Source organism: Salmo salar, chromosome 08 (genome assembly GCF_965601325.2).
Source record: "Salmo salar chromosome 08, fSalSal1, whole genome shotgun sequence".
Classification (NCBI taxonomy): Eukaryota; Metazoa; Chordata; class Actinopteri; order Salmoniformes; family Salmonidae; genus Salmo; species Salmo salar.
In genome coordinates this window covers 29,394,263-29,420,274 of record NC_138298.1, presented here as the reverse complement: position 1 = coordinate 29,420,274, position 26,012 = coordinate 29,394,263, and the positions used below count along the sequence as shown (strand labels likewise).

The window sequence follows — 26,012 nt, the reverse complement described above, 5'->3', positions numbered from 1 at the left end:
AATCATTACCTGTGTGTGTGTTGAGTGAATGCCAAGAGAGTGTGCAAAGCTGTCATCAAGGCAAAGGGTGGCTACTTTGAAGAATCTCAAATATAAAATATATTTTGATTTGTTTAACACTTGTTTGGTTATGTTATATGTGTAATTTTATAGTCTTAATGTCTTCACCATTATTCTACAACATAGAACATATAAAAACTAAAGAAAAACCCTGGAATGAGTATGTGTGTCCAGACTTTTGACTGGTAGTGTAGGTAATGATGTACCTGTTGTTACCAGGTTAGGTTCAGGGTAGCCCTGCCCCTTATGGTTCACATTGATTGATTGACATCTGATAAGAAAATTGGATATGTTGTGGCCATGGAAAACCCTAGAAGTTAATGATTAGTGTGTACTGTAACACACAAACCTCACCCTCCTCTCTCCATCCCTGCCTGACGGTACAGTCCAGTATATATACAGGTGTACTGTATCTTCCAGGGTGTTCCTCTACAGTTTGGGTTACTACTGCAACAGAGACAGCAAAAGAGGAAGAGATCCAACTACGCTCAAATAACCTGAGAAGGTATGGAAGCTTTGAGAAGGTTTCTTTACATAACTGGTGCAATTATATCACAAAACAATTCAGAGGTCTTTCTTTTCATTTTGTTTACCATTATTTCTGTCATTTAAATGGTAAATGGTTTTAGTTGTTAGATTATAATATATTTTAACCATATTCTCGGTTATTGGTGCTTTGTCAAAATATATTTTCTCAGCATTTCTCAGTTCAGTAGAAAGATTGTCTGTATTCAATTAATTTCTTCAATCAATTAATGGTCATATTTTTTTAGTCATTTAGCAGACGCTCTTATCCAGAGCGACTTACAGTAGTATATGTACAATCATCTCTATCTGTATACACCCTTGGATTATATATATATATATATATATATATAAACCAATAATGTATACAGATTGAGAGGATTGTACATCATTTATATGACCATGATATATAGTATATATAGGATTCTACATATGACATACATTCAATCTAGGACAGAACGCAGAAGTAAGGAGCAGTATTGATCCATTTCCCACCAGCCTTTCAGTTCAATGTTAGCTTTTTAACACTTGAGGAACTAAAGGTATTCAGCTAAAGGATATAGAGTAAAAACGGCCATGGTTGAGTTGAGCCATTGCCAAACACTTCAACAGGATGCCCTTTGTATTTCTGAGGAGAACATTGTGCAACAGGGAATAAAGTACGGTGGGGGGATAACAGGCTATGAATATACATCTCTGTATGTTCCCAGGTAATAGGGAATGCAGTATGTGCCAGGACAGGGGCTAAGCACTGGTCTCGAATCAGTTTTGACAACGTCTAATTACATTTTACTGATGTATCATAAAGATGCTTCTGCATACTAACTACACCCTCATCATAGGACATGTTGGGTTGTGGCCAAGAGCTTTAACAACAGGGGCTGGGTCAGGGATTTCCTCTCTCTCTCTCTCTCTCTCTCTCTCTCTCTCTCTCTCTCTCTCTCTCTCTCTCTCTCTCGCTCTTTCTCTTTATCTCTCTCTTGCTCTCTCTCTCTCTCTCTTGCTCTCTCTCTCACGCTCTTTCTCTCTCTCTCTCGCTCACTCACCCCTCCATCCACCAGCCACCCCCCACTCCCCAAAGACTGATGATGTCACCGGTGCTGGGTGTGTCCTTCCTGGCCCTGGTCCTATCAGGAGGAGCCTGGGCGTTTGCTCCCATCGGGGGCGGAGCCTCCACCCACGTCAGCATCACAGGAACGGCCGTGCTACAGAAGGTCACAGAGGTGTGCCGAGCCATCGCAGAGTCAGAGGGACTAGACTTCACCCCCACGGTGTGTGTGTGTGTGTGTGTGTGTGTGTGTGTGTGTGTGTGTGTGTGTGTGTGTGTGTGTGTGTGTGTGTGTGTGTGTGTGTGTGTGTGTGTGTGTGTGTGTGTGTGTGTGTGTGTGAGAGAGAGAGAGCGTGATAAAGTAAATAGAGTAGTGTATCAGAATGTCTAACCTTTGACCTCTGACCTTTCCCTGTAGGGCAATTCTGCAGAGGAGCTGGTCCAGGCCTGCCTGGGACCCAAAGCAACAGGTGAAGTGTCAGCAGCTAAGTTCAAATCTGCCCTGAATGAGATCTACATACAGAACGGACAGGTGGACAGAGACTTTGTCAACAGGTTGGTGCTACATTGATATAGGATGAGGTTCCCTTATTATGTCAAATGCTTTGAGTGCTTGGAAATAGCACAGGAAAAGCAACATACGATTTTTATTCAATCTTTATTCAACTAGTTTTAAAAAAAAAAAGAGTTTTCTTATCCAGCACGTCATATGCTGCTCTGAAAACCTTTATTCCTAAGAACCTTATTGTAAAGGTTTAGGATGTGTGTCACTCACACACCCTTCTTCTAGTGGATCTAATGTATGAACGATATAAACAATTAATCATTGTCATTATTGTGCCAGTCCAAGTGAACATTTGGTATATCACTCCTACAGCCGTTTTCTATATAAAAGCAATTGATCATAATCTTTATTATAACAGCCCAGCCCATCACTTCAACTCAGAGGCGTTTGCTGAGGGCCGGCGCCTTATAACTGATGGGGTGGTCAGCATCAAGGCCAATGTACAAAGGGAGAACTTCCAGGCTGCCAGAGAGACACTGGGGAGAGTACTACACACACTACAGGTAAAAGGAGAGAGAGAGAGTGGGGGGGTGAAAGAGGGGATATGCGTATATGCAACAGTACTGTACACAGTACAGGTAGCTAGAGAGACACCGGGGAGAGTACTGTACACAGTACAGGTAGCTAGAGAGACACTGGGGAGAGTACTACACACACTACAGGTAAAAGGAGAGAGAGAGAGTGGGGGGGGTGAAAGAGGGGCTATGCGTATATGCAACAGTACTGTACACAGTACAGGTAGCTAGAGAGACACCGGGGAGAGTACTGTACACAGTACAGGTAGCTAGAGAGACACTGGGGAGAGTACTGTACACAGTACAGGTAGCTAGAGAGACACTGGGGAGAGTACTGTACACAGTACAGGTAGCTAGAGAGACACTGGGGAGAGTACTGTACACAGTACAGGTAACTAGAGAGACACTGGGGAGAGTACTGTACACAGTACAGGTAGCTAGAGAGACACTGGGGAGAGTACTGTACACAGTACAGGTAGCTAGAGAGACACCGGGGAGAGTACTGTACACAGTACAGGTAGCTAGAGAGACACCGGGGAGAGTACTGTACACAGTACAGGTAGCTAGAGAGACACCGGGGAGAGGACTGTACACAGTACAGGTAGCTAGAGAGACACTGGGGAGAGTACTGTACACAGTACAGGTAGCTAGAGAGACACCGGGGAGAGTACTGTACACAGTACAGGTAGCTAGAGAGACACTGGGGAGAGTACTGTACACAGTACAGGTAGCTAGAGAGACACCGGGGGAGAGTACTGTACACAGTACAGGTCGCTAGAGAGACACCGGGGAGAGTACTGTACACAGTACAGGTAGGTAGAGAGACACTGGGGAAAGTACTGTACACAGTACAGGTAGGTAGAGAGACACTGGGGAAAGTACTGTACACAGTACAGGTAGCTAGAGAGACACCGGGGAGAGTACTGTACACAGTACAGGTAGGTAGAGAGACACTGGGGAGAGTACTGTACACATTACAGGTAGCTAGAGAGACACCGGGGAGAGTACTGTACACAGTACAGGTAGCTAGAGAGACACTGGGGAGAGTACTGTACACAGTACAGGTAGCTAGAGAGACACCGGGGAGAGTACTGTACACAGTACAGGTAGCTAGAGAGACACTGGGGAGAGTACTGTACACAGTACAGGTAGGTAGAGAGACACTGGGGAAAGTACTGTACACAGTACAGGTAGCTAGAGAGACACCGGGGAGAGTACTGTACACAGTACAGGTAGGTAGAGAGACACTGGGGAGAGTACTGTACACAGTACAGGTAGCTAGAGAGACACCGGGGAGAGTACTGTACACAGTACAGGTAGCTAGAGAGACACTGGGGAGAGTACTGTACACAGTACAGGTAGCTAGAGAGACACCGGGGAGAGTACTGTACACAGTACAGGTAGGTAGAGAGACACTGGGGAAAGTACTGTACACAGTACAGGTAGCTAGAGAGACACCGGGGAGAGTACTGTACACAGTACAGGTAGGTAGAGAGACACTGGGGAGAGTACTGTACACAGTACAGGTAGCTAGAGAGACACCGGGGAGAGTACTGTACACAGTACAGGTAGGTAGAGGGACACTGGGGAGAGTACTGCACACAGTACAACTCTTTTCTAGTGCTACTAAATGTTTTGTTGTGCTCCTAAATGTTTTGTTTTGCTCCTAACTTGTGTATGGGGCGGTAGGTAGCCTCGCGGTTAGAGTGTTGGGCCAGTAACCGAAAGGTTGCTGGATCGAATCCTTGCGCTAACGAGGTAAAAATCTGTCATTCTGCCCCTGAACAATGTTCCCCGGTAGGCCATCATTGTAATCATTGTAACTGACTTGCCTAGTTAAATGAATGTTAAAACATTTTATTTTACAAATTAATTAATAAATAGAATAACAAATGTGTTGGGAGCACCAGTGTGATTAGAGCCCTGACTGCAGGTAAGGGGAGAGAGAAGGAGAGAAAGAGAGGGAGGAGTGGGAGAGGGAGAGAGAGGAGTAGGAGTGGGAGAGAGAAGAGTGGGAGTGGGAGAGGGAGGAGTGGGAGAGGGAGGAGAGAGAGGAGAGGGAGAGAGGGAAGTGGGAGAGGGAGGAGAGAGAGGAGAGGGAGTTAGATGAGTGGGAAAGGGAGAGAGAGGAGTGGGAGAGGGGGTGGATGGGAAAAGAGGGAGAAAGTCTGAACTTCCAGGAATGAAGGGAGATAAGGTAAGGAATAACAGGATAGAGGGAGAAGGTGGGAGGGGAGAGACAGAAAACATCTATCTCACCTCATCTCTCGTTTCATATTTCACCTTGGCTCAAGTGTTATCATCTGAACCAATTTAACTTCTGTCTTGAGGTGTCTGTAATAGGGAATTAGATATCTTTCCCACAGACACAGACTTGGTATATAATACATGCTTGTGTTTTGTCAGGACTTCTACAGCCACAGTAACTGGGTGGATCTGGGATACACTGAACCCTACACCAACCTGATCCGCCCCGATCTCCCACTGGAAAACCTGGCAGGTAGGGAGGGCTTGTGTTAAAGCAGCAACGAGGACAGCTAGGAACCAACTGGAGAGAGGGAGGGAGGGAGGGAGGGCAGGGAGGGAGGGAGGGAGGGAGGGAGGGAGGGAGGGAGGGAGGGTGGTAGGGCAGGGAAGGAGGGAGGGAGGGCAGGGAAGGAGGGAGGGAGGGAGGGCAGGGAAGAAGGGAGGGAGGGAGGGAGGGTGGTAGGGCAGGGAAGGAGGGAGGGAGGGAGGGCAGGGAAGGAGGGAGGGAGGGAGAGCAGGGAAGGAGGGAGGGAGGGAGGGCAGGGAAGGAGGGAGGGTGGTAGGGCAGGGAAGGAGGAAGGGGGAAGGAGGGAGGGTGGTAGGGCAGGGAAGGAAGGAGGGAGGGCAGGGAAGGAGGGAGGGAGGGAGGGCAGGGAAGAAGGGAGGGAGGGAGGGGTGGTAGGGCAGGGAAGGAGGGAGGGAGGGAGGGCAGGGAAGGAGGGAGGGAGGGAGAGCAGGGAAGGAGGGAGGGAGGGAGGGCAGGGAAGGAGGGAGGGTGGTAGGGCAGGGAAGGAGGAAGGGGGAAGGAGGGAGGGTGGTAGGGCAGGGAAGGAAGGAGGGAGGCGTGCTTGGAATGTTAGAGAAAAAGTACGATAGCAGATTAAAAAGGAGAGACAAAGAGAGAAATCTGCTGCCACCTGGCTTCATGCGATAGTGAGGTCATTACGGGTTTACAGGAAGTCTAAAGGGCAGATAGAGAGGGACACAAACACACACGTCATCTCCTATGTTCAACAGAGCAAATAAAGCAGAATAGTCTGAGGGAATTATGGGTTAGAGAAAGGACCACCACGCCCATTTAGGATTTAGGAGTGTGTGTGTGTATGTGTGTGCGTGCGTGGGTGTGCATTTGTGTGTCGGTCATTCTTGATTTGCGGTGGTAAATGATGTCTCTTGACAATTTGGTTAACTGTTATTTTATAAGAAAATATATGTAAGCTCTTTAAACTGAAACCCATCTACACTAGCGGTCAAAGGTTTAAGGACACCTACTCATTCAATGGTTTTTCTACTATTTTTACTATTTTCTACATTGTAGAATAACAGTGAAGACATCAAAACTATGAAATAACACATGGAATCATGTAGTAACCAAAAAAGTGTTAAACAAATCAAAATATATTTTATATTTGAAATTCTTCAAATTGCCACGCTTTGCCTTGATGACAGCTTTGCACACTCTTGGCCTTCTCTCAACCAGCTTCATGAGGTAGTCATCTGGAATGCATTTCAATTAACAGGTGTGCCTTCTTAAAAGTTAACTTGTGGAATTTCTTTCCTTAATGCATTTTAGCAAATCAGTTATGTTGAAGATAGCCCTATTTGGTAAAAGACCAAGTCCATATTATGGCAAAAACAGTTCAAATAAGCAAAGAGTAATGACAGTCCATCACTACTTTAAGATATGAAGGTCAGTCAATACGGACAATTTCAAGAATTTAGAAAGTTTCAAGTTCAGTCGCAAAAGCCATCAAGCACTATGATGAAACTATGATGAAACATTCCACAGGAATGGAAGACCCAGAGTTACCTATGCTGCAGAGGATAAGTTTATTAGAGTTACCAGCCTCAGAAATTGCAGCCCAAATAAATGCTTCACAGAGTTCAAGTAACAGACACATCTCAACATCAACTATTCAGAGGAGACTGTGTGAATCAGGCCTTCATGGTTGAATTGCTGCAAAGAAACCACTACTAAAGGACACCAATAAGAAAAAGAGACTTGCTTAGGCCAAGAAACAAGAGCAACGGACATTAGACCGGTGGAAATCTGTCCTTTGGTACGAAGTCCAAATGTTAGATTTTTGGTTCCAATAGTTGTGTCTTTGTGAGACTCTTAAACGTTGAGATTTGGTTCTGTAGATGTCAGCACCCCAACCTGCAGTGACTGTGCCAATGGAGGGTTCTGTTCCAACTCCATCCTGCCTAACATTCTTAATGAGAAGAAACTCACTTCTGGATACATGGGGATCTTCTCCGCAGCTAAGCCTAAAGGTACACACACACACACACACACACACACACACACACACACACACACACACAACACACACTACCTTCCACAGGTACCCACACACTCTCTGTATAACACCCATCATCACCTCTCTCCTCCCAGGTAAGTGTAGTCATGGCGGTGCAGCTGACCTGACCAGCTCTGAGGTTCCTCGTGGGGGCATCAGCAAGGACGAGCGTCGCTCTGACAACGTGGCCCTGCACACCGCTGCTGTCACCGTGGCAACGACCGCCACCCTCCAGCTGCTGGATGACATCCGGGGAGCCGCCGGTGACAACGACTACCTACGGTATGGAGAGGGGTAGAGGGGGGTAAAGGAAATGAGCGGGGTAGAGGGGTGAAGGGGAGAAGAGGGGTAGAGGGGTGAAGGGGAGGAGAGGGGTGAATGGGAGGAGAAGGGTAGAGGGGGGTGAAGGGCAGGAGTGGGGGGGAAGAGGGAATTACCCATGTTGAAATTACTCACAATCTCTCTCTTTCTCTCTCTCTCTCTCCCACAGCCTCATGGGCATAGCACGATCGTCAGTGGTTGCTTTTGTGATCGACACTACTGGGAGCATGAAGGATGATATCCTTGAAGCCAAACGAGTCGTCAATGAGATCATCGACAGCAAGAAGGGAACGCAGGATGAGCCCTCCCAGTACATCCTGGTCCCATTCAACGACCCAGGTAAAGCTGGCTTTACACTCCACCAAGCATTCTCCTTAGCAAAACATCACTGACAAATTCTGGCATTCATCGAAATGCTGGTGCGGTTTGTGGTTAAGTCAGGAAGTGGTTAGTGATCACTGTGTGTGTGTGTGTGTGTGTGTGTGTGTGTGTGTGTTGTGTGTGTGTGTGTGTGTGTGTAGGGTTCGGACCCCTGATAAGAACGACAAACCCTGATGTTATGAAAGCAGAGATCGCTAAACTCACGGCTGATGGAGGTGGAGACCTCCCTGAGATGTGCCTATCAGGCCTACAGGTACAGTGATTGACATGGCTAGATTCCAATCAGCTTTCAGATATAATCCCATTCTTTCTTTATGGTGCACCTGACAATAAATAGAGACACTAAGCATTCTCTCTCTCTCTCTCTCTCTCTCTCTCTCTCTCTCTCTCTCTCTCTCTCTCTCTCTCTCTCCTCTCTCTCTCTCTCTCCTCTCTCTCTCTCTCTCTCTCTCTCTCTCTCTCTCCCTCCAGTTGGCGCTGACCGGTGCCCCTGCGTCGTCCCACATCTATGTTTTCACAGATGCCGTTGCCAAGGACATTGCGTTAAAGGACACCATCGTGGCCCTGATCAGGAGCACCAAGTCAACCGTGAGCATTTCCTCAAAACACTTCCTCAAACACTTCCTGTTTTTAGAAGTAACCTTGTCCTACAGCACAGGATCGTATTAATATGGGCACACAGTAGCAAAACGCAGCAAAATGTTTTGCAATGGCAAATGAAAACAAGCAATTCTTATTGGAGAGGTAGTCACTCCCTTTTTTCTTTCTTTCTTCGTTTGGTGCCTAATGAATACGACCAGGCAAATTTTCTCAAACACACCTATGTGTCTCTCCAGGTGTCTTTCTTCATGACTGGTGATGGTGCTAGAAGGAGTAGGCGTGCGGTAGAGTCCAGGGCAGCTACATTCGAGAACTACAAGGACCTGGCGCTGGCGTCTGGTGGTCAGGCCATTGGAGTCACCAAGGAAAATCTGCCCCAGGCCACTGACATCATCATCGACTCCTCCACCTCCGCTCTGGTGAGTCAACACTGGCGGCCATTTTGTTTGAGATCAGTAGTTGATTTGAAATCATTCAAAACATGATCAATTAAAAAACACGTGCTTTATAAATAATGAATTTTAGAAATGCCTAGACATAATTGTTATATCTATGATAATTAAATCCTCCACGTTACAATAAAACAACAACATACCCTACATCACCTCTTCTTTCTATCTTCCTCTCTCATTCTGTCCTCCTCCTCCTCCTCCTCCTCAGGTGACAGTCCTACAGCGAGCGAGGAACTCAGGCAAAGCTGAGACGTTCTCCTTCCTGCTGGATGAGTCTCTGAACAACATCACCATCTACATCACTGGAAAGTCCCTCACCTTCACCCTGAAGAACCCTGCAGGTAAGAACCTCCAACACCTACACACTGATCTGATATCAGTTTTCAGGTAAAGGTTCAGCTAACTGAATAGGATGACATTTCCCCTAGACACTGATCTAAGGTTAGTTTTCCCTCAATAGTTACAGCTGACCTGTTTTGCGTGTTCCAGTATGTAGCTATCCTAATGTTTTTAAGGCACAAAGCATATTTTAACAAGGTATCATGAACCAGGTATAGCCCATTGACAGTATGTTTGACTGTCATCCTATTTGACTGTCACCCTCCTTCCCCTACAGGTGTGACCCAGAAACAGAATGAGGCCAACGGGAAACTGGGGACTGTCCAGACGGTGGGTAACCTCTACCGGGTCCGTCTGGCCACCGACAAACATACGGGATTATGGGAAATCAGCATGAACTCCAACCAGCCCTACACACTGAAGGTCACTGGTGAGTTACCATAGAGATACGTCTGTTCTATTAAATATGTGTGTTATGTTCACGCTCAACACTAGATGGCAGCCTTGATACACACAGAGCCCAGACCTGGGTTTAAATAATCAAATCAAAAGTGTCACATGCACCAAATAAACTCAGCAAAAAATTACATTTTTCAGGAGCCCTTTTTCAGGAGCCTGTCTTTCAAAGATAATCCGTAAAAATCCAAATAACTTCAAAGATCTTCACTTTAAAGGGTTTAAACACTGTTTCCCATGTTTGTTCCATGAACCATAAACAATTAATGAACATGCACCTGTGGAACGGTCATTAAGACACTAACAGCTTACAGACGGTAGAAAATTAAGGTCACAGTTATGAAAACTTAGGACACTAAAGAGGCCTTTCTACTGACTCTGAAAAAACCCAAAAGAAGGATGCCCAGGGTCCCTGCTCATCTGCGTAAACGTGCCTTAGGCATGCTGCAAGGAGGCATGAGGACTGTGGCCAGGGCAATAAATTGCAATGCCCGTACTGTGAGACACCTAAGACAGCGCTACAGGGAGACAGGGGCGGAGAGCTGATCGTCCTCGCAGTGGCAGACCACGTGTAACAACACCTGCACAGGATCGGTACATCCGAACATCACACCTGCGGGACAGATACAGGATGGTAACAACAACTGCCCGAGTTACACCAGGAATGCACAATCCCTCCATCACTGCTCAGACTGTTCATAATAGGCTGAGAGAGAATGGACTGAGGGCTTGCAGGTATGTTGTAAGGCAGGTCCTCACCAGACATCACATCACCGTCAGCAACGTCGCCTATGGGCACAAATCCACCGTCGCTGGACCAGACTGAGGACTAGCAAAAAGTGCTCTTCACTGACGAGTCGCGGTTTTGTCTCATCAGGGGTGATGGTCGGATTCACGTCTATCGTCGAAGGAATGAGCGTTACACCGAGGCTTGTACTCTGGAGCGGGATCGATTTGGAGGTGGAGGGTCCGTCATGGTCTGGGGAAGTTTGTCACAGCATCATCGGACTGGGCTTGTTGTCATTGCAGGCAATCTCAACGTTGTGCGTTACATTGAAGATATCCTCCTCCTTCATGTGGTACCCTTCCTGCAGGCTCATCCTGACATGACCCTCCAGCATGACAATGCCACCAGCCATACTGCTCGTTCTGTGTGTGATTTCCTCCAAGACAGGAATGTCAATGTTCTGCCATGGCCAGCGAAGAGCCAGGTCTCAATTCCATTGAGAAGTCTGGGACCTGTTGGATCGGAGGGTGAGGCCTACAGCCATTCCCTCCAGAAATGTCCGGGAACTTGCAGGTGCCTTGGTGGAAGAGTGGGGTAACATCTCACAGCAAGAACTGGAAAATCTGGTGCAGTCCATGAGAAGGAGATGCACTGCGGTGCTTAATGCAGCTGGTGGCCACACCAGATCCTGAGAGTTACTTTTGATTTTGACCCCCGCTTTGTTCAGGGACACATTATTCAATTTCTGTTAGTCACATGTCTGTGGAACTTGTTCAGTTTATGTCTCAGTTGTTGAATCATATAAATATTTACACATTAAGTTTGCTGAAAATAAACGCAGTTAACAGAGAGAGGACGTTTCTTATTTTGCTGAGTTTACAACGTGTGTGAACCTTACCAACCTTACCGTGAAATGCTTACTCATGAGCCCTTAACCAACAATTCAGAGTTTTAAAAAGTAAGAAAAAGCAAGAAAAAAACTGGTTCCGTGTCAATGTGCAGGGGTACAGGTTAGTCGAGGTAATTGAGGTAATATGTACATGTAGGTAGGGTAAAGTGACTATGTATAGGTAATAAACAGAGTAGCAGCAGTGTGTGTTTGAAATCTATACCATTTTAAATAATTGTAATACCATTTCAAATCGATTTCAACTTTGAACCCAGGTCTGCCAGAACCATATTGAGAATGGAGATAATACAGCCCTCACTCCCTGGAAGACAGGCTGACTTCCTGGTTATGGTACAGAGGTCCCTATGGGGATTTTGTGGTGCTGTTGAACAGGACCGACATAGTCTCCTCCACTGTGTTTGTGTGCCTGGTCTCATAGACTTGACGTAACATAGTAAACGTAAATCCGGGACACTCAGATTAGTATTATACAGTTGAAGTCGGAAGTTTACTTACACATCAGCCAAATACATTTAAACTCTGTTTTTCATAATTCCTGACATTTAATCCTAGTAAAAATTCCCTGTCTTTGGTCAGTTAGGATCACCACTTTATTTTAAGAATGTGAAATGTCAGAATAATAGTAGAGAGAATGATTTATTTCAGCTTTTATTTCTTTCATCACATTCCCAGTGGGTCAGAAGTTTACATACACTCAATTAGTATTTGGTAGCATTGCCTTTAAATTGTTTAACTTGGGTCAAATGTTTCGGGTAGCCTTCCACAAGCTTTCCAAAATAAGTTGGGTGAATTTTGGCCCATTCCTCCTGATAGAGCTGGTGTAACTGAGTCAGGATTGCAGGCCTCCTTGCTCGCACACACTTTTTCAGTTCTGCCCACAAATGTTCTATAGGATTGAGGTCAGGGCTTTGTGATGGCCACTCCAATAACTTGACTTTGTTGTCCTTAAGCCATTTTTGGCAACTTTGGAAGTATGCTTGAGGTCATTGTCCATTTGGAAGACCCATTTGCGACCAAGCTTTAACTTCCTGCCTAATGTCTTGAGATATTGCTTCAATACAGCCAAATAATTTTCCTTCCTCACGATGCCATCTATTTTGTGAAGTGCACCAGTATCTCCAGCAGCAAAGCACCCCCACAACATGATGCTGCCACTCCCGTGCTTCACGGTTGGGATGGTGTTCTTCGGCTTGCAAGCCTCACCTTTTTTCCTCCAAACATAACGATGGTAGTTATGGCCAAACAGTTCTATATTTGTTTCATCAGACCAGAGGACATTTCTCCAAAAAGTACGATTTTCGTACTATTGTTTGTACAGATGAACATGGTACCTTCAGGCATTTGGAAATTGCTCCCAAGGATGAACCAGACTTGTGGTCTTGGCTGATTTCTTTTGATTTTCCCATGATATCATGCAAAGAGGTGCTGAGTTTGAAGGTAGGCTTTGAAATACATCCACAGTTACACCTCCAATTGACTCAAATGATGGCAATTAGCCTATCAGAAGCTTCTAAAGCCATGACATCTTTTTCTGGAATTTTCCAAGCTGTTTAAAGGCACAGTCAACTTAGTGTATGTAAACTTCTGACCCACTGGAATTGTGATACAGTGAATTTTACGTGACAAAATCTGCCTGTAAACAATTGTGGGAAAAATGACTTGTGTCATGCACAAAGTAGATGTCCTAACCAAATTGCCAAATCCATAGTTTGTTAACAAGAAATTTGTGGTGTGGTTGAAAAACGAGATTTATTGACTCCAACCTAAGTGTATGTAAACTTCCCACTTCAACTGTATGCTATGTTTGGTATAGTTACATAAGACAGAAGGTTTCTTAATGCAAAAACAAAAGGAGGATGGATGTTTGGTCGTGGTGGATGGGTGGGTTTATAACGCAATCGTCTAGCATCCCTAAGGTTGCTTGTTCATAACTCTTCAGGAACAATTTTAGCTAATTAGCAACAACTTAGCATGTTAGCTAACACTTCCCCTTACCTTAACCCTTTTAGCTAACTCATTACCTAACCCTAACCTTAACTCTTTTAAATCATGTAAAAATATGTCCAAAAGTATTTGAACCCAGGTCTGACAGAGCCATAAGAGAAGGGAGAGAATACAGCCCTGACTGACTGTGTATGTGTGTATGTGTGTGTGTGTGTGTGTGTGTGTGTGTGTATGTGTGTGTGTGTGTGTGTGTGTGTGTGTGTGTGTGTGTGTGTGTGTGTGTGTGTGTGTGTGTGTGTGTGTGTGTGTGTGTGTGTGTGTGTGTGTGTGTGTGTGTGTGTGTGTGTGTGTGTGTGTGTGTGTGTGGTGTGTCCAGGTCAGAGTACCATTGCCTTCATTTATAACTTTGTGGAGACCTTCGAGGGACCTCACCCAGGATATGCCCTCATCTCTGGCCGTCCAAAAGCAGGTAAACACTACAACATCATCATCATAACATCATTATCATATCAAGCAGCTAATCTGTCACAATTTTACTAAGGCGACATCATGGCGACATAATCTACATGAATACAGCTGCCACTTCATTAAAATCGTTAGAGGCAGATGATCATTGCGCACGTCGTTTTTCTCACTGGCGAGAGGTTTTGCACTCATCGCCGCATTCTCTATCAGAAGTAGGCTGGTCCTCCTTGATGTTGTGTAGGTAGAAACAATGCATTATGTTCATTTATAAAGCCTACTTCATCAAAGTCATAAAAAGCCATTAATTGTAATTTGTAATAATTGATGTGAACCTAGAACAGTTACATAGCCACAGCCTTCAAGATAATTTTCCTCCTCTCTCTCTCTCCCTCTTTTTTTCTCCCTACCCCTACACTCGTCCTCCTCTCTCTCTCCCTCTCTTTCCCTCCGTTCCTCCTCTTTTCTCTCCTTCTCCCAGGTATGCCTGCCATGCTGTTGGTATCAGTGTTGGGCAGAAAGGGCCCAGCCTCTGTCAAGGTGGCCAACGTTGCCTTGGTGACAGTGTCAGGGTCAGAGGTCATAGGCGGGGCCCTGGAAGACATGGGCAATGGAGACTTCCTGGTTACGGTAACTAAGGTCCCTGCGGGGGAGTTTGTGGTGCTGTTGAATGGGACAGATGTGGTCTCCTCCACCGTGTTCCAGAGACAGTCCACCACTCAGATGTCCGTCTCCAAGGTTACCATCAAGGTCAGTGATAATGACACACTTCCTGTTTACATTGAAAAACGGCTTTCATTTGTAAATTATGAAGGAGCCTATATTGCACGTTGGGATAGTGTTAGACAAAAACCATGGTCATAGACATCTATAGACAATATCAGAAAGGAAAAAGTGACTGACTATTACTCCCTAAACATGTAGTACTTTGGGCCCTACTTACAAATTACAACATGGACTTTCTAAGCACAGAAATGTGTCTCTGTAAATGGGCCAACAAACAAACTGCACATTAAAAAAAGTGGACCTCACATCAACTCTTCAACAATTCCTGTTTCTTGTTCTTGTCTTTTCAGGCTATGGTGGACAGAAGCATGGAGCCTGGTAAACCCTTCACCCTTCCCTTCACTGTCATGACCGACGCCACTGGAGGCAGCTACAAAATTAGTGCCAGTAATGACAGAGAATTCAAAATGAACGTCCCCGGCAGGTAGGGATCAGGTCTGGAATATCCTGAGACTAGTCCCAGATCTGTTTGTTCTGTCTTGCCAACTCCTATGGTCATTGTCACGTGGCACATTGACCATAGGCGTTGGCAATTTAAGCACAAACAGATCTGGGACCAGGTTATCTGGTTAAAATTAGCTTCTTCTCCCCTAGCAAAATGACTAAACATTACTCATTTTTGTCCTCTCTTGGCATCATTTGTATTGACACTTAATGCTAACCCATTCCTGATGCTAACTTAACAGCATCGCTGTGACCACCGGAGGAAACTCCACAGGGGAAATGACCATCACGGTGCCTGCCAACACACCCTCAGGAACAGACGTCACCCTGACCATCGAGGCTGTGGCCCCCGGAGCGTCCGACTCCAACTACGCCGTCCTGCGCCTCTCTGTTGTCACCAAGGTAACCTCAGATATATGTACAGATAGATATAAATACACTGCTCAAAAAAATAAAGGGAACACTTAAACAACACATCATAGATCTGAATGAAAGAAATAATCTTATTAAATACTTTTTTCTTTACATAGTTGAATGTGCTGACAACAAAATCACACAAAAATAATCAATGGAAATCCAATTGATCAACCCATGGAGTCACACTCAAAATTTGGAGTCACACTCAAAATTAAAGTTAAACCACACTACAGGCTGATCCAACTTTGATGTAATGTCCTTAAAAGAAGTCAAAATGAGGCTCAGTAGTGTGTGTGGCCTCCACGTGCCTGTATGACCTCCCTCCCTACAACGCCTGGGCATGCTCCTGATGAGGTGGCGGATGGTATCCTGAGGGATCTCCTCCCAGACCTGAACTAAAGCATCCGCCAACTCCTGGACAGTCTGTGGTGCAACGTGGCGTTGGTGGATGGAGCGAGACATGATGTCCCAGATGTGCTCAATTGGATTCAGGTCTGGGGAACGGGCGGGCCAGTCCATAGCATCAATGCCTTCCTCTTGCAGGAACTGCTGACACACTCCAGCCACATGAGGTCTAGCATTGATGCTATGGACTGGTCTAGGAGGAACCCAGGGCCAACCGCACCAGCATATGGTCTCACAAGGGGTCTGAGGATCTCATCTCGGTACCTAATGGCAGTCAGGCTACCTCTGGCGAGCACATGGAGGGCTGTGCGGCCCCCCAAAGAAATGCCACCCCACACCATGACTGACCCACCGCCAAACCGGTCATGCTGGAGGATGTTGCAGGCAGCAGAACGTTCTCCACGGCGTCTCCAGACTCTGTCACGTCTGTCACGTGCTCAGTGTGAACCTGCTTTCATCTGTGAAGAGCACAGGGCGCCAGTGGCGAATTTGCCAATCTTGGTGTTCTCTGGCAAATGCCAAACGTCCTGCACGGTGTTGGGCTGTAAGCACAACCCCCACCTGTGGATGTCAGGCCCTCATACCACCCTCATGGAGTCTGTTTCTGACCGTTTGAGCAGACACATGCACATTTGTGGCCTGCTGGAGGTCATTTTGCAGGGCTCTGGCAGTGCTCCTCCTGCTCCTCCTTGCACAAAGGCGGAGGTAGCGGTCCTGCTGCTGGGTTGTTGCCCTCCTACGGCCTCCTCCACATCTCCTGATGTACTGGCCTGTCTCCTGGTAGCGCCTCCATGCTCTGGACACTACGCTGACAGACACAGCAAACCTTCTTGCCACAGCTCGCATTGATGTGCCATCCTGGATGAGCTGCACTACCTGAGCCACTTGTGTGGGTTGTAGACTCCGTCTCATGCTACCACTAGAGTGAAAGCACCGCCAGCATTCAAAAGTGACCAAAACATCAGCCAAGAAGCATAGGAACTGAGAGGTGGTCTGTGGTCTCCACCTGCAGAACCACTCCTTTATTGGGGGTGTCTTGCTTATTGCCTATAATTTCCACCTGTTGTCTATTCCATTTGCACAACAGCATGTGAAATTTATTGTCAATCAGTGTTGCTTCCTAAGTGGACAGTTTTATTTCACAGAAGTGTGATTGACTTGGAGTTACATTGTGTTGTTTAAGTGTTCCCTTTATTTTTTTGAGCAGTGTACATTATCCTGAACAAAAACAAACGCAACAATTTTAAAGAGTTACAGTTCATATAAGGAAATCAGTCAATTTAAATAAATTCATTAGGCCCTAATCTATGGATTTCACATAACTGGGAATACAGATATGCATCTGTTGGTCACAGATAACTTAGGGGTGTGGATCAGAAAACCGGTCAGTATCTGGTGTGACCATTTACCTCAAGCAGATCGACACATTTTCTTCGCATAGAGTTGATCAGGCTGTTGATTGTGGCCTGTAAAATGTTGTCCCACTCTTCTTCAATGGCTGTCCGAAGTTACTGGATATTGGCGGGAACTGGAACACGCTATCGTATACGTCGATCCAGATCATCCCAAACATGCTCAATGGGTGACATGTCTGGTGAGTATGCAGGCCACGGGAAGAACTGCGACATTTTCAGCTTCCAGAAATTGTGTACAGATCCTTGTGACATGGGGCCGTGCATTATCATGCTGAAACATGAATGGCACAACAATGGGCCTCGGGATCTTGTCACGGTATCTCTGTGCATTCAAATTGCCATTGATAAAATGCAATTGTGTTCGTTTGTCCATAGCTTATGCCTGCCCATACCATAACCCCACTGCCACCATGGGGCACTCTGTTCACAACGTTGACATCAGAAATTAGCTCACACACACGACACCATACACATGGTCTGCGGTTGTGAGGCCAGTTGGACATACTGCCAAATTCTCTAAAACAACATTATGGTACGGCTTATGGTAGATAAATTAACTTTAAATTCTCTAGCAACAGCTCTGATGGACATTCCTGCAGTCAGCATCCCAATTGCACGCTCCTTCAAGACTTGAGATGTCTTTGGCATTGTGTTGTATGACAAAACCGCACATTTTAGAGTAAATCAAATCAAATCAAATTTATTTATATAGCCCTTCTTACATCAGCTGATATCTCAAAGTGCTGTACAGAAACCCAGCCTAAAACCCCAAACAGCAAGCAATGCAGGTGTAGAAGCACGGTGGCTAGGAAAAACTCCCTAGAAAGGCCAAAACCTAGGAAGAAACCTAGAGAGGAAGCAGGCTATGAGGGGTGGCCAGTCCTCTTCTGGCTGTGCCGGGTGGAGATTATAACAGCACATGGCCTAGATGTTCAAATGTTCATAAATGACCAGCATTGTCAAATAATAATAATCATAGTAGTTGTCGAGGGTGCAACAAGTCAGTAACACAAGAGTAAGTGTCAGTTGGCTTTTTCATAGCCAATCTTTGAGAGTATCTCTACCGCTCCTGCTGTCTCTAGAGAGTTGAAAACAGCAGGTCTGGGACAGGTAGCACGTCCGGTGAATAGGTCAGGGTTCCAGCAGGTCTGGGACAACAGGTCTGGGACAGGTAGCACGTCCGGTGAACAGGTCAGGGTTCCATAGCTGCAGGCAGAACAGCTGGAACTGGAGCAGCAGCACGGCCAGGTAAACTGGGGTCAGCAAGGAGTCATCAAGCCAGGTAGTCCTGAGGCATGGTCCTAGGGCTCAGGTCCTCGGAGAGAGAGAAAGAAAGAAAGAGAGAATTAGAGAGAGCATATTTTAATTCACACAAGACACCAGAAAAGGAAAGAGAAATACTCCAGATGTGACAGACTGACCCTAGCCCCCCAACACATAAACTACTGCAGCATAAATACTGGAGGCTGAGACAGGAGGGGTCAGGAGACACTGTGGCCCCATCCGATGAAACCCCCGGACAGGGCCAAACAGGTAGGATATAACCCCACTTTGCCAAAGCACAGCCCCCACACCACTGGAGGGATATCTCCAACCACCAACATACCATCCCGGGACAAGGTCGAGTATAGCCCACAAAGATCTCCGCCACGGCACAGCCCAAGGGGGGGTGCCAACCCAGACAGGAAGACCACGTCAGTGACTCAACCCACTCAAGTGACGCACCCCTCCCAGGGACGGCATGGAAAAACACCAGTAAGCCAGTGACTCAGCCCCCGTAATAGGGGTAGAGGCAGAGAATCCCAGTGGAAAGAGGGGAAACCGGCCAGGCAGAGACAGCAAGGGCAGTTCGTTGCTCCAGTCTTTCCGTTCACCTTCACACCCCTGAGCCAGACTACACTTAATTGTAGGACCTACTGAAGAGATGAGTCTTCAGTAAAGACTTAAAGGTTGAGACTGAGTCTGCGTCTCTCACATGGGTAGGCAGACTATTCCATAAAAATTGAGCTCTATAGGAGAAAGCCCTGCCTCCAGCTGTTTGCTTAGAAATTCTAGGAACAATTAGGAGGCCCGCGTCTTGTGACCCTAGCGTACGTGTAGGTATGTAAGTAGGAGCAAGCCCATGTAATGCTTTGTAGGTTAGCAGTAAAACCTTGAAATCAGCCCTTGCCTTAACAGGAAGCCAGTGTAGGGAGGCTAGCACTGGAGTAATATGATCAAATTTTTTGGTTCTAGTCAGGATTCTAGCAGCCGTATTTAGCACTAACTGAAGTTTATTTAGTGCTTTATCTGGGTAGCCGGAAAGTAGAGCATTGCAGTAGTCCAACCTAGAAGTAACAAAGGCATAGATTAATTTTTCTGCGTCATTTTTGGACAGAAAGTTTCTGATTTTTTGCAATGTTACGTAGATGGAAAAAAGTTGTCCTTGAAACAGTCTTGATATGTTCTTCAAAAGAGAGATCAGGGTCCAGAGTAACGCCGAGGTCCTTCACAGTTTTATTTGAGAGGACTGTACAACCATCCAGATTGTCAGATTCAACAGAAGATCTCTTTGTTTCTTGGGACCTAGAACAAGCATCTCTGTTTTGTCCAAGTTTAAGAGTAGAAAGTTTGCAGCCATCCACTTCCTTATGTCTGAGACACAGGCTTCTAGCGAGGGCAATTTTGGGGCTTCACCATGTTTCATTGAAATGTACAGCTGTGTGTCATCCGCATACCAGTGAAATGTAACATTATGTTTTCGAATGACATCCCCAGTAGCCTTTTATTGTCCCCAGCACATGGTGCACCTGTGTAATGACCATGCTGTTTAATCAGCTTCTTTATATGCCACACCTGTCAGGTGGATGGATTATCTTGGCAAAAGAGAAATGCTCACTAACAGGGATGTAAACAAATTTGTTCACAACATTTGATAGAAATACGCTTTTTGTTTTTGTATTTCTGTGATCTTTTATTTCAGCTCATGAAATATGGGACTAACACTTTACATGTTGAGTTAATATTTTTGTTGTATAGAACCCTGTGTGTGCATTCTAATGTGACATCACAATGGGTGTAGAAATGTAAAACAGTAGAGGTATAGATAAAGATACACTAGAGAGCTGAGAGGCCTATATGGGCCGTCTCCCCTCTATGGGCCGTCTCCACTGTATGGGCCGTCTCCACTGTATTGGCCGTCTCCACTCTATGGACCGTCTCCACTCTATGGGCCGTCTCCACTCTAAGGGTACAGCTTAGAGTGTACCCTTAGAAAAAAATTATCTCAAAACCAGCAGCCTAAAAAATATAAAAATATAAAATAAAATCCATATAGTGGAGACGGCCCACTCTATGGGGGCTCTCTCTCAATTCAATTCAAGGGGCTTTATTGGCATGGGAAACATATGTTAACATTGCCAAAGAATGTGAAGTAGACAATATACAAAAGAGAAATAAACAATAAAAATGAACAGTAAACATTACACTCATAGAGGTTCCAAAAGAATAAAGACATTACAAATGTCATATTATGTAAATATAAAGTGTTGTAACGATGTACAAATGGTTAAAGTACAAAAGGGAAAATAAATAAGCATAAATATGGGTAGTATTTACAATGGTGTTGGTTCTTCAATAGTTGACCTTTTCTTATGGCAACAGGTCACAAATCTTGTTGCTGTGATGGCACACTGTGGTATTTCACCCAGTAGATATGGGAGTTTATCAAAATTGGGCTTGTCTTCGAATTCTTTGTGGATCTGTGTAATCTGAGAGAAATATGTGCCTCTAATATGGTCATACATTGGGCATGAGGTTAGGAAGTGCAGCTCAGTTTCCACCTCATTTTGTGGGCAGTGTGCACATAGCCTGTCTTCTCTTGAGAGCCAAGTCTGCCTACGGCGGCCTTTCTCAATAGCAAGGCTATGCTCACTGAGTCTGTACATAGTCAAAGCTTTCCTTAAGTTTGGGTCAGTCACAGTGGCCAGGTATTCTGCCACCTTGTACTCTCTGTTTAGGGCCAAATAGCATTCTAGTTTTTTTGTTAATGTTTTCCAATGTGTCAAGTAATTATCTTTTTGTTTTCTCATGATTTGGTTGGGTCTAATTGTGTTGCTGTCCTGGGGCCCTGTGGAGTGTGTTTGTGTTTGTGAACAGAGCCCCAGGACCAGCTTGCTTAGGGGCTCTTCTCCAGGTTCATCTTTCTGTAGGTGATGGCTTTGTTATGGAAGGTTTGGGAATCGCTTCCTTTTAGGTGGTTGTAGAATTGAACTGATTTTTTCTGGATTTTGATATTTAGCGGGTATCGGCCTAATTCTGCTCTGCATGCATTATTTGGTGTTCTACGTTGTACACCGTTGTACAATTTGGTGTTTGTCCCATTTTGTGAATTCTTGGTTGGTGAGCGGACCCAGACCTCACAACCATAAAGGGCATTTTGTTCTATAACTGATTCAAATATTGTTTTGCCAGATCCTAATTGGTATGTCGAATTTTATGTTCCTTTTGATGGCATAGAATGCCCTTCTTGTCTTGTCTCAGATCGTTCACAGCTTTGTGGAAGTTACCTGTGGCGCTGATGTTTAGACCAATGTATGTATAGTTTTTTGTGTGCTCTAGGGCAATGGTGTCTAGATGGAATTATTGTGGTCCTGGTGACTGGACCTTTTTTGGAACAACATTATTTTGGTCTTACTGAGATTTACTGTCAGAGCCCAGGTCTGGCAGAATCTGTGCAGAAGATCTAGGTGCTGCTGTAGGCCCTCCTTGGTTGGTGACGGAAGCACCAAATCGTCAGCAAACAATAAACATTTGACTTCAGATTCTAGTAGGATGAGGCCGGGTGCTGCAGACTTTTCTAGTGCCCTCGCCAATTCATTGATGTGTATGTTGAAGAGAGTGGGGCTTAAGCTGCATCCCTGTCTCACCCCATGGCCCTGTGGGAAGAAATGTGTATGTTTTTTGCCTATTTTAACCGCACACTTGTTGTTTGTGTACATGGATTTTATAATGTCGTATCTTTTTCCCCCCAACACCACTTTCCATCAATTTGTATAGCAGACCCTCATGCCAAATTGAGTCAAAGGCTTTTTTTTAAATCAACAAAGCATGAGAAGACCTTGCCTTTGTTTTGGTTTGTTTGTTTGTCAATTAGGGTGTGCAGGGTGAATACGTGGTCTGTTGTACCAGGGGAGGGGTGCATGGGGTGGGCAGGAGGGGCATAGGTCTGATCTGAGGGGGCCTAAATGGGGTGTGGGCATGGTTGACTTGGGGTGGTGTTGATTAGTTGGGGTTGGGGTGGGGGTGTGTATGTGTATGTGTATGTGGCTGGTGGTGTTGTGGTCTGGATGTGGGCACTGCTGCCTTGTATAGGTGGACCTGGTCATAAAGGCTGTTCAAGTCCAGGGTGGAGTGGTGGACCAGGTAAACATTTGGTTTTGAGGCACAGTCATGGGAAATACTTGTGTTTACCCGCTGTATGGTAGCAGGGTGGAAGTTTTTTCGTGGTAGCAGGGTGGATTTTCGTGGTACCACTTGTGCATTGGGGAAAGTAGAAGAAGATTTTTCAATCACTCCCTTCAGTGCTGTGGCCACCCTTTCCTGCTGTGTTCTCAGGTCAATTGTGCCTGTGTGTATTATTATGTGGCTAGGTGAACCTAGTTGGTCCTCAGACAGAAGATCTAGGGCGCACTGGGTGTTTGGACACCAGAGTTTAGAGTTTATTTTCTTCTATATATTTCCCATTTGAGTCCATAAGGAGTACAATCTGTCTTGTGTATGTCCTCAGTGGGTGTGGGGGGGGGGGGTTGTCAGGAGGGCTATCAGGGTGGCTGACAGGTGGGGGGGCTCAGAGGGGGTGAGATCCCCTGGGCTTTGGGTTTTTCATTTGTCTGTTCTGCTGTGATGTCGACGCTATGGTCAGGGTCTGGTGTGGACTGTTCTGCTGTGGTGTCGAGACTTTTGTCGGGAGCTGAGGTGGGCTGTTCTGCTGGCTTCTCTGTGGTGGTGGCCACCTCTCTAGTGGGTTGTTCTCTGTCACCCGCCATCCTCCTCAGCCTCTCCTCCAGCAGTCTGGTCCTCTCCTCTAGTGCTCTGTTCTTCTCCTGCTCTTGCTTTTTATATTGTTGAAGTTGTCTCACCACAGTCCAGAGTGCAGATACGTTTCTCTCCACCTCCAGCTCTCCGGGTCTGGTTAAGGGGGTGCTGTAGTGCTGGACTGTTGTCTGGGTCTGTGCTGACTGGAGTGTAATCACCTGCTATTCCAGCTCCACCTGCCTTACCTCCAGCTGGGTAAATGTATCCTTCATGTCAGTGAGGGGGTGGTACTCTGTGCTGGGCGGTTGACCTTCCACTGGGGGTTGCTCGTCTGTGGGGTTATATAATGAAGAGGTCTGGTCTGACCCGCTCGGGGTGGGGGTATCTTTCTCAAGGGAGAGCTTCTCCTGCTGGGCGAATTCTTTGATTAGGTGAAAGTCCAGCTGAAACTGATTGGGGTTGCCCTGTACCGATTTATATTAGCTGACTCAGAATCCTCGTTGTTTTCCACCCCTCATTAACACCCCCCCCCCCCCCCCCCCCTTAACAGAGGGGTAGTGTGTTAGTATAGCACTGTGCCATGCCAGGGGATGGTTTGTGTGGAAGGTGAGGTTGCTGATGTTCCCATTTTTAAAATAGTCAGCAAAAAGTGTCTCTTGATTTTCCACAAGGAGCTTCATTTTGGGATCTTTTCTTGCCTTATCATTCTTTACATACACAGGGTACTGTATTTTAATTACATCTGAACAGCGGGAGGCAGCTTCTAAGGCCTCTCCATTTGGTTGGAGTAGATTGTTCGACTCTCCTGCCATTGTTTGGCTAAAGGGCTTTGACACCTCTCACTTAATTTAGCATTCAGTCCTTATAAAGTAATGTAATGTATTTTTCTTCTTGGCTTTTGGAAAGAAAATATAGCTTCAGACTAAACATTACTCACTCAGTTCCAGGTTGGATGGTGTTTCAGGTTTCTGTTGTTTTCCAGAGCATTTGATGTATGGCTTTGGAATAATAATCTTTGGTAGTTGTAAGCCTTCCAGGTGATTCCGTAATTCCGTCCAAAATCAGGTTGTAGGTTTTGAGTTTTGATTTGGAGGGAAGGTTATGTTGTAGAGGGTAGCATCCTGTATATGTTCCTGACCAAAAAAATCCAAGTTTATCTAACTCTAAATCTAGCTTTTTTTAAGAACATGCTGAACAATGCATGACCTCTCTCTCTCTCTCTCTCTCTCTCTCTCTCTCTCTCTCTCTCTCTCTCTCTCTCTCTGCCCCCCCCCCCCCCCCCCAGGTGACAGATTTCACCCCTCCCCAGTGTGAGGTGGTCAGCGTCTCGGTGGTCGACTGCCCAGCTGACCCAGCAGCCTGCAGCTCCGCCTTCTGGCAGCTCTCTGCCAACCTGACCGATGGTGTCAATGGCACGGGGATCACTAGACTCACACACCGCCAGGGAGTGGGCAACCTCACCCACACGGACCTAAAGCAGACGGTAGTTGCAGCAGCGTTCAACGCTTCGTGCTGCTCTCTGACAGTGGAGCTGGTGGCGGTGGACAAGGCCATGAATGTCGGCACCTGTCGGTTTTCCATCGTCCGCAACGCGGGACCGCCCTCCATCGCTCTATCCCTCCCACTGTTGGTATGTCTGCTGGTCTCTGCCTTCTTCACTACGTCCCTCAGAGACTTACTTATCTGATCTAATGCTGCATTAATAAGCAAGTGGGAAGGTGGAAATTGTCCGTTGTGAAGTTGTAAATACCTATTGGATTCATTCATGTGCTTTGAACTCGTTGAGAAACGCAAATTCGTCAACAAGCTACTTTAATCATAAACTAAAAGTACAGCTATCACGCTTTTAAAGATATTATAGTGTTCAAAAACCATTTTAATAATAATGTTTGGTTGTTGCATTTAACTGCTGAACATGTTATTGAGTTCATTTCCTTAGTAGGTGACGTTAGAGGTCAGCATGTGGGAGAAGACGTAGCTCAGGGATGATAGACTAGTTACCAGTTGGAGGGGCATTCAAGCATATTTTCCCAGTCGTATGTGGTAAATACCACCTTCCCACATGGTTATGAACGCAGGGTAAGGCTCATGCATTGACTGCCTGACCAATGCTGCCTCTTGAAGTTAAGGTTATGCTCCAGGCCGGCTACATCGCAGACATTGCATTGCATCAACAATGGTTCGTGTGACAAAGCCAACATTTAAATGAATGTCACTAAATTGCCAACAGTACTCTCTCTCTAAGCACTTTCTCAACATGTTATTTGCACTGTAAGATTGATGTTTAATTTCTGTATCATAATGTAAGTCTCCAGTTACATCTCTGTCATGAATAAAAAGCTACTGTGTGAATGACTCATGTTAGTTGTTTTGTTATAATACGGAGGTAGTTTAGTAGCCATGTGAAACCAGCCTGATCTCGATAGCTCACATTCAGTTTCGCGTCACGTATTAAACTAAGCAGCTGTTAGTCTGCTTGACTAGGATAGTAGTTATTAATTTGTAAACATTTCTAAAAACATAATTCCACTTTAACATTGTGGGGTATTGTGCATAGGCCAGTGACACAAAATATAAATGTAATCCATTTTAAATTCAGGCTGTAACACAACATTTTTGGGAAAAAGTCAAAGGGTGTGAATACACTGTGTACAACAAATATGGAGTGACAAGGTTTT

The 26,012-nt window shown here is 45.7% G+C and overlaps 1 protein-coding gene across 1 annotated transcript; it reads left to right on the top strand.

The window, feature by feature from the left end:
- The first annotated feature begins 370 nt into the window (after positions 1-370).
- On the top strand, positions 371-25,689 carry LOC106610497 (von Willebrand factor A domain-containing protein 7). Its single transcript, XM_014209877.3, has 18 exons — positions 371-565; positions 1,647-1,856; positions 2,052-2,188; positions 2,557-2,701; positions 5,120-5,213; positions 7,103-7,234; positions 7,356-7,542; positions 7,751-7,920; positions 8,103-8,215; positions 8,434-8,550; positions 8,799-8,981; positions 9,223-9,355; positions 9,631-9,783; positions 13,767-13,859; positions 14,334-14,602; positions 14,929-15,062; positions 15,325-15,484; positions 24,620-25,689. Exons 2-18 carry the CDS (start codon positions 1,671-1,673, stop codon positions 25,019-25,021), a joined length of 2,808 nt encoding a protein of 935 aa, XP_014065352.2. The 5' UTR covers positions 371-565; positions 1,647-1,670; the 3' UTR covers positions 25,022-25,689.
- The last annotated feature ends 323 nt before the right edge of the window (positions 25,690-26,012 follow it).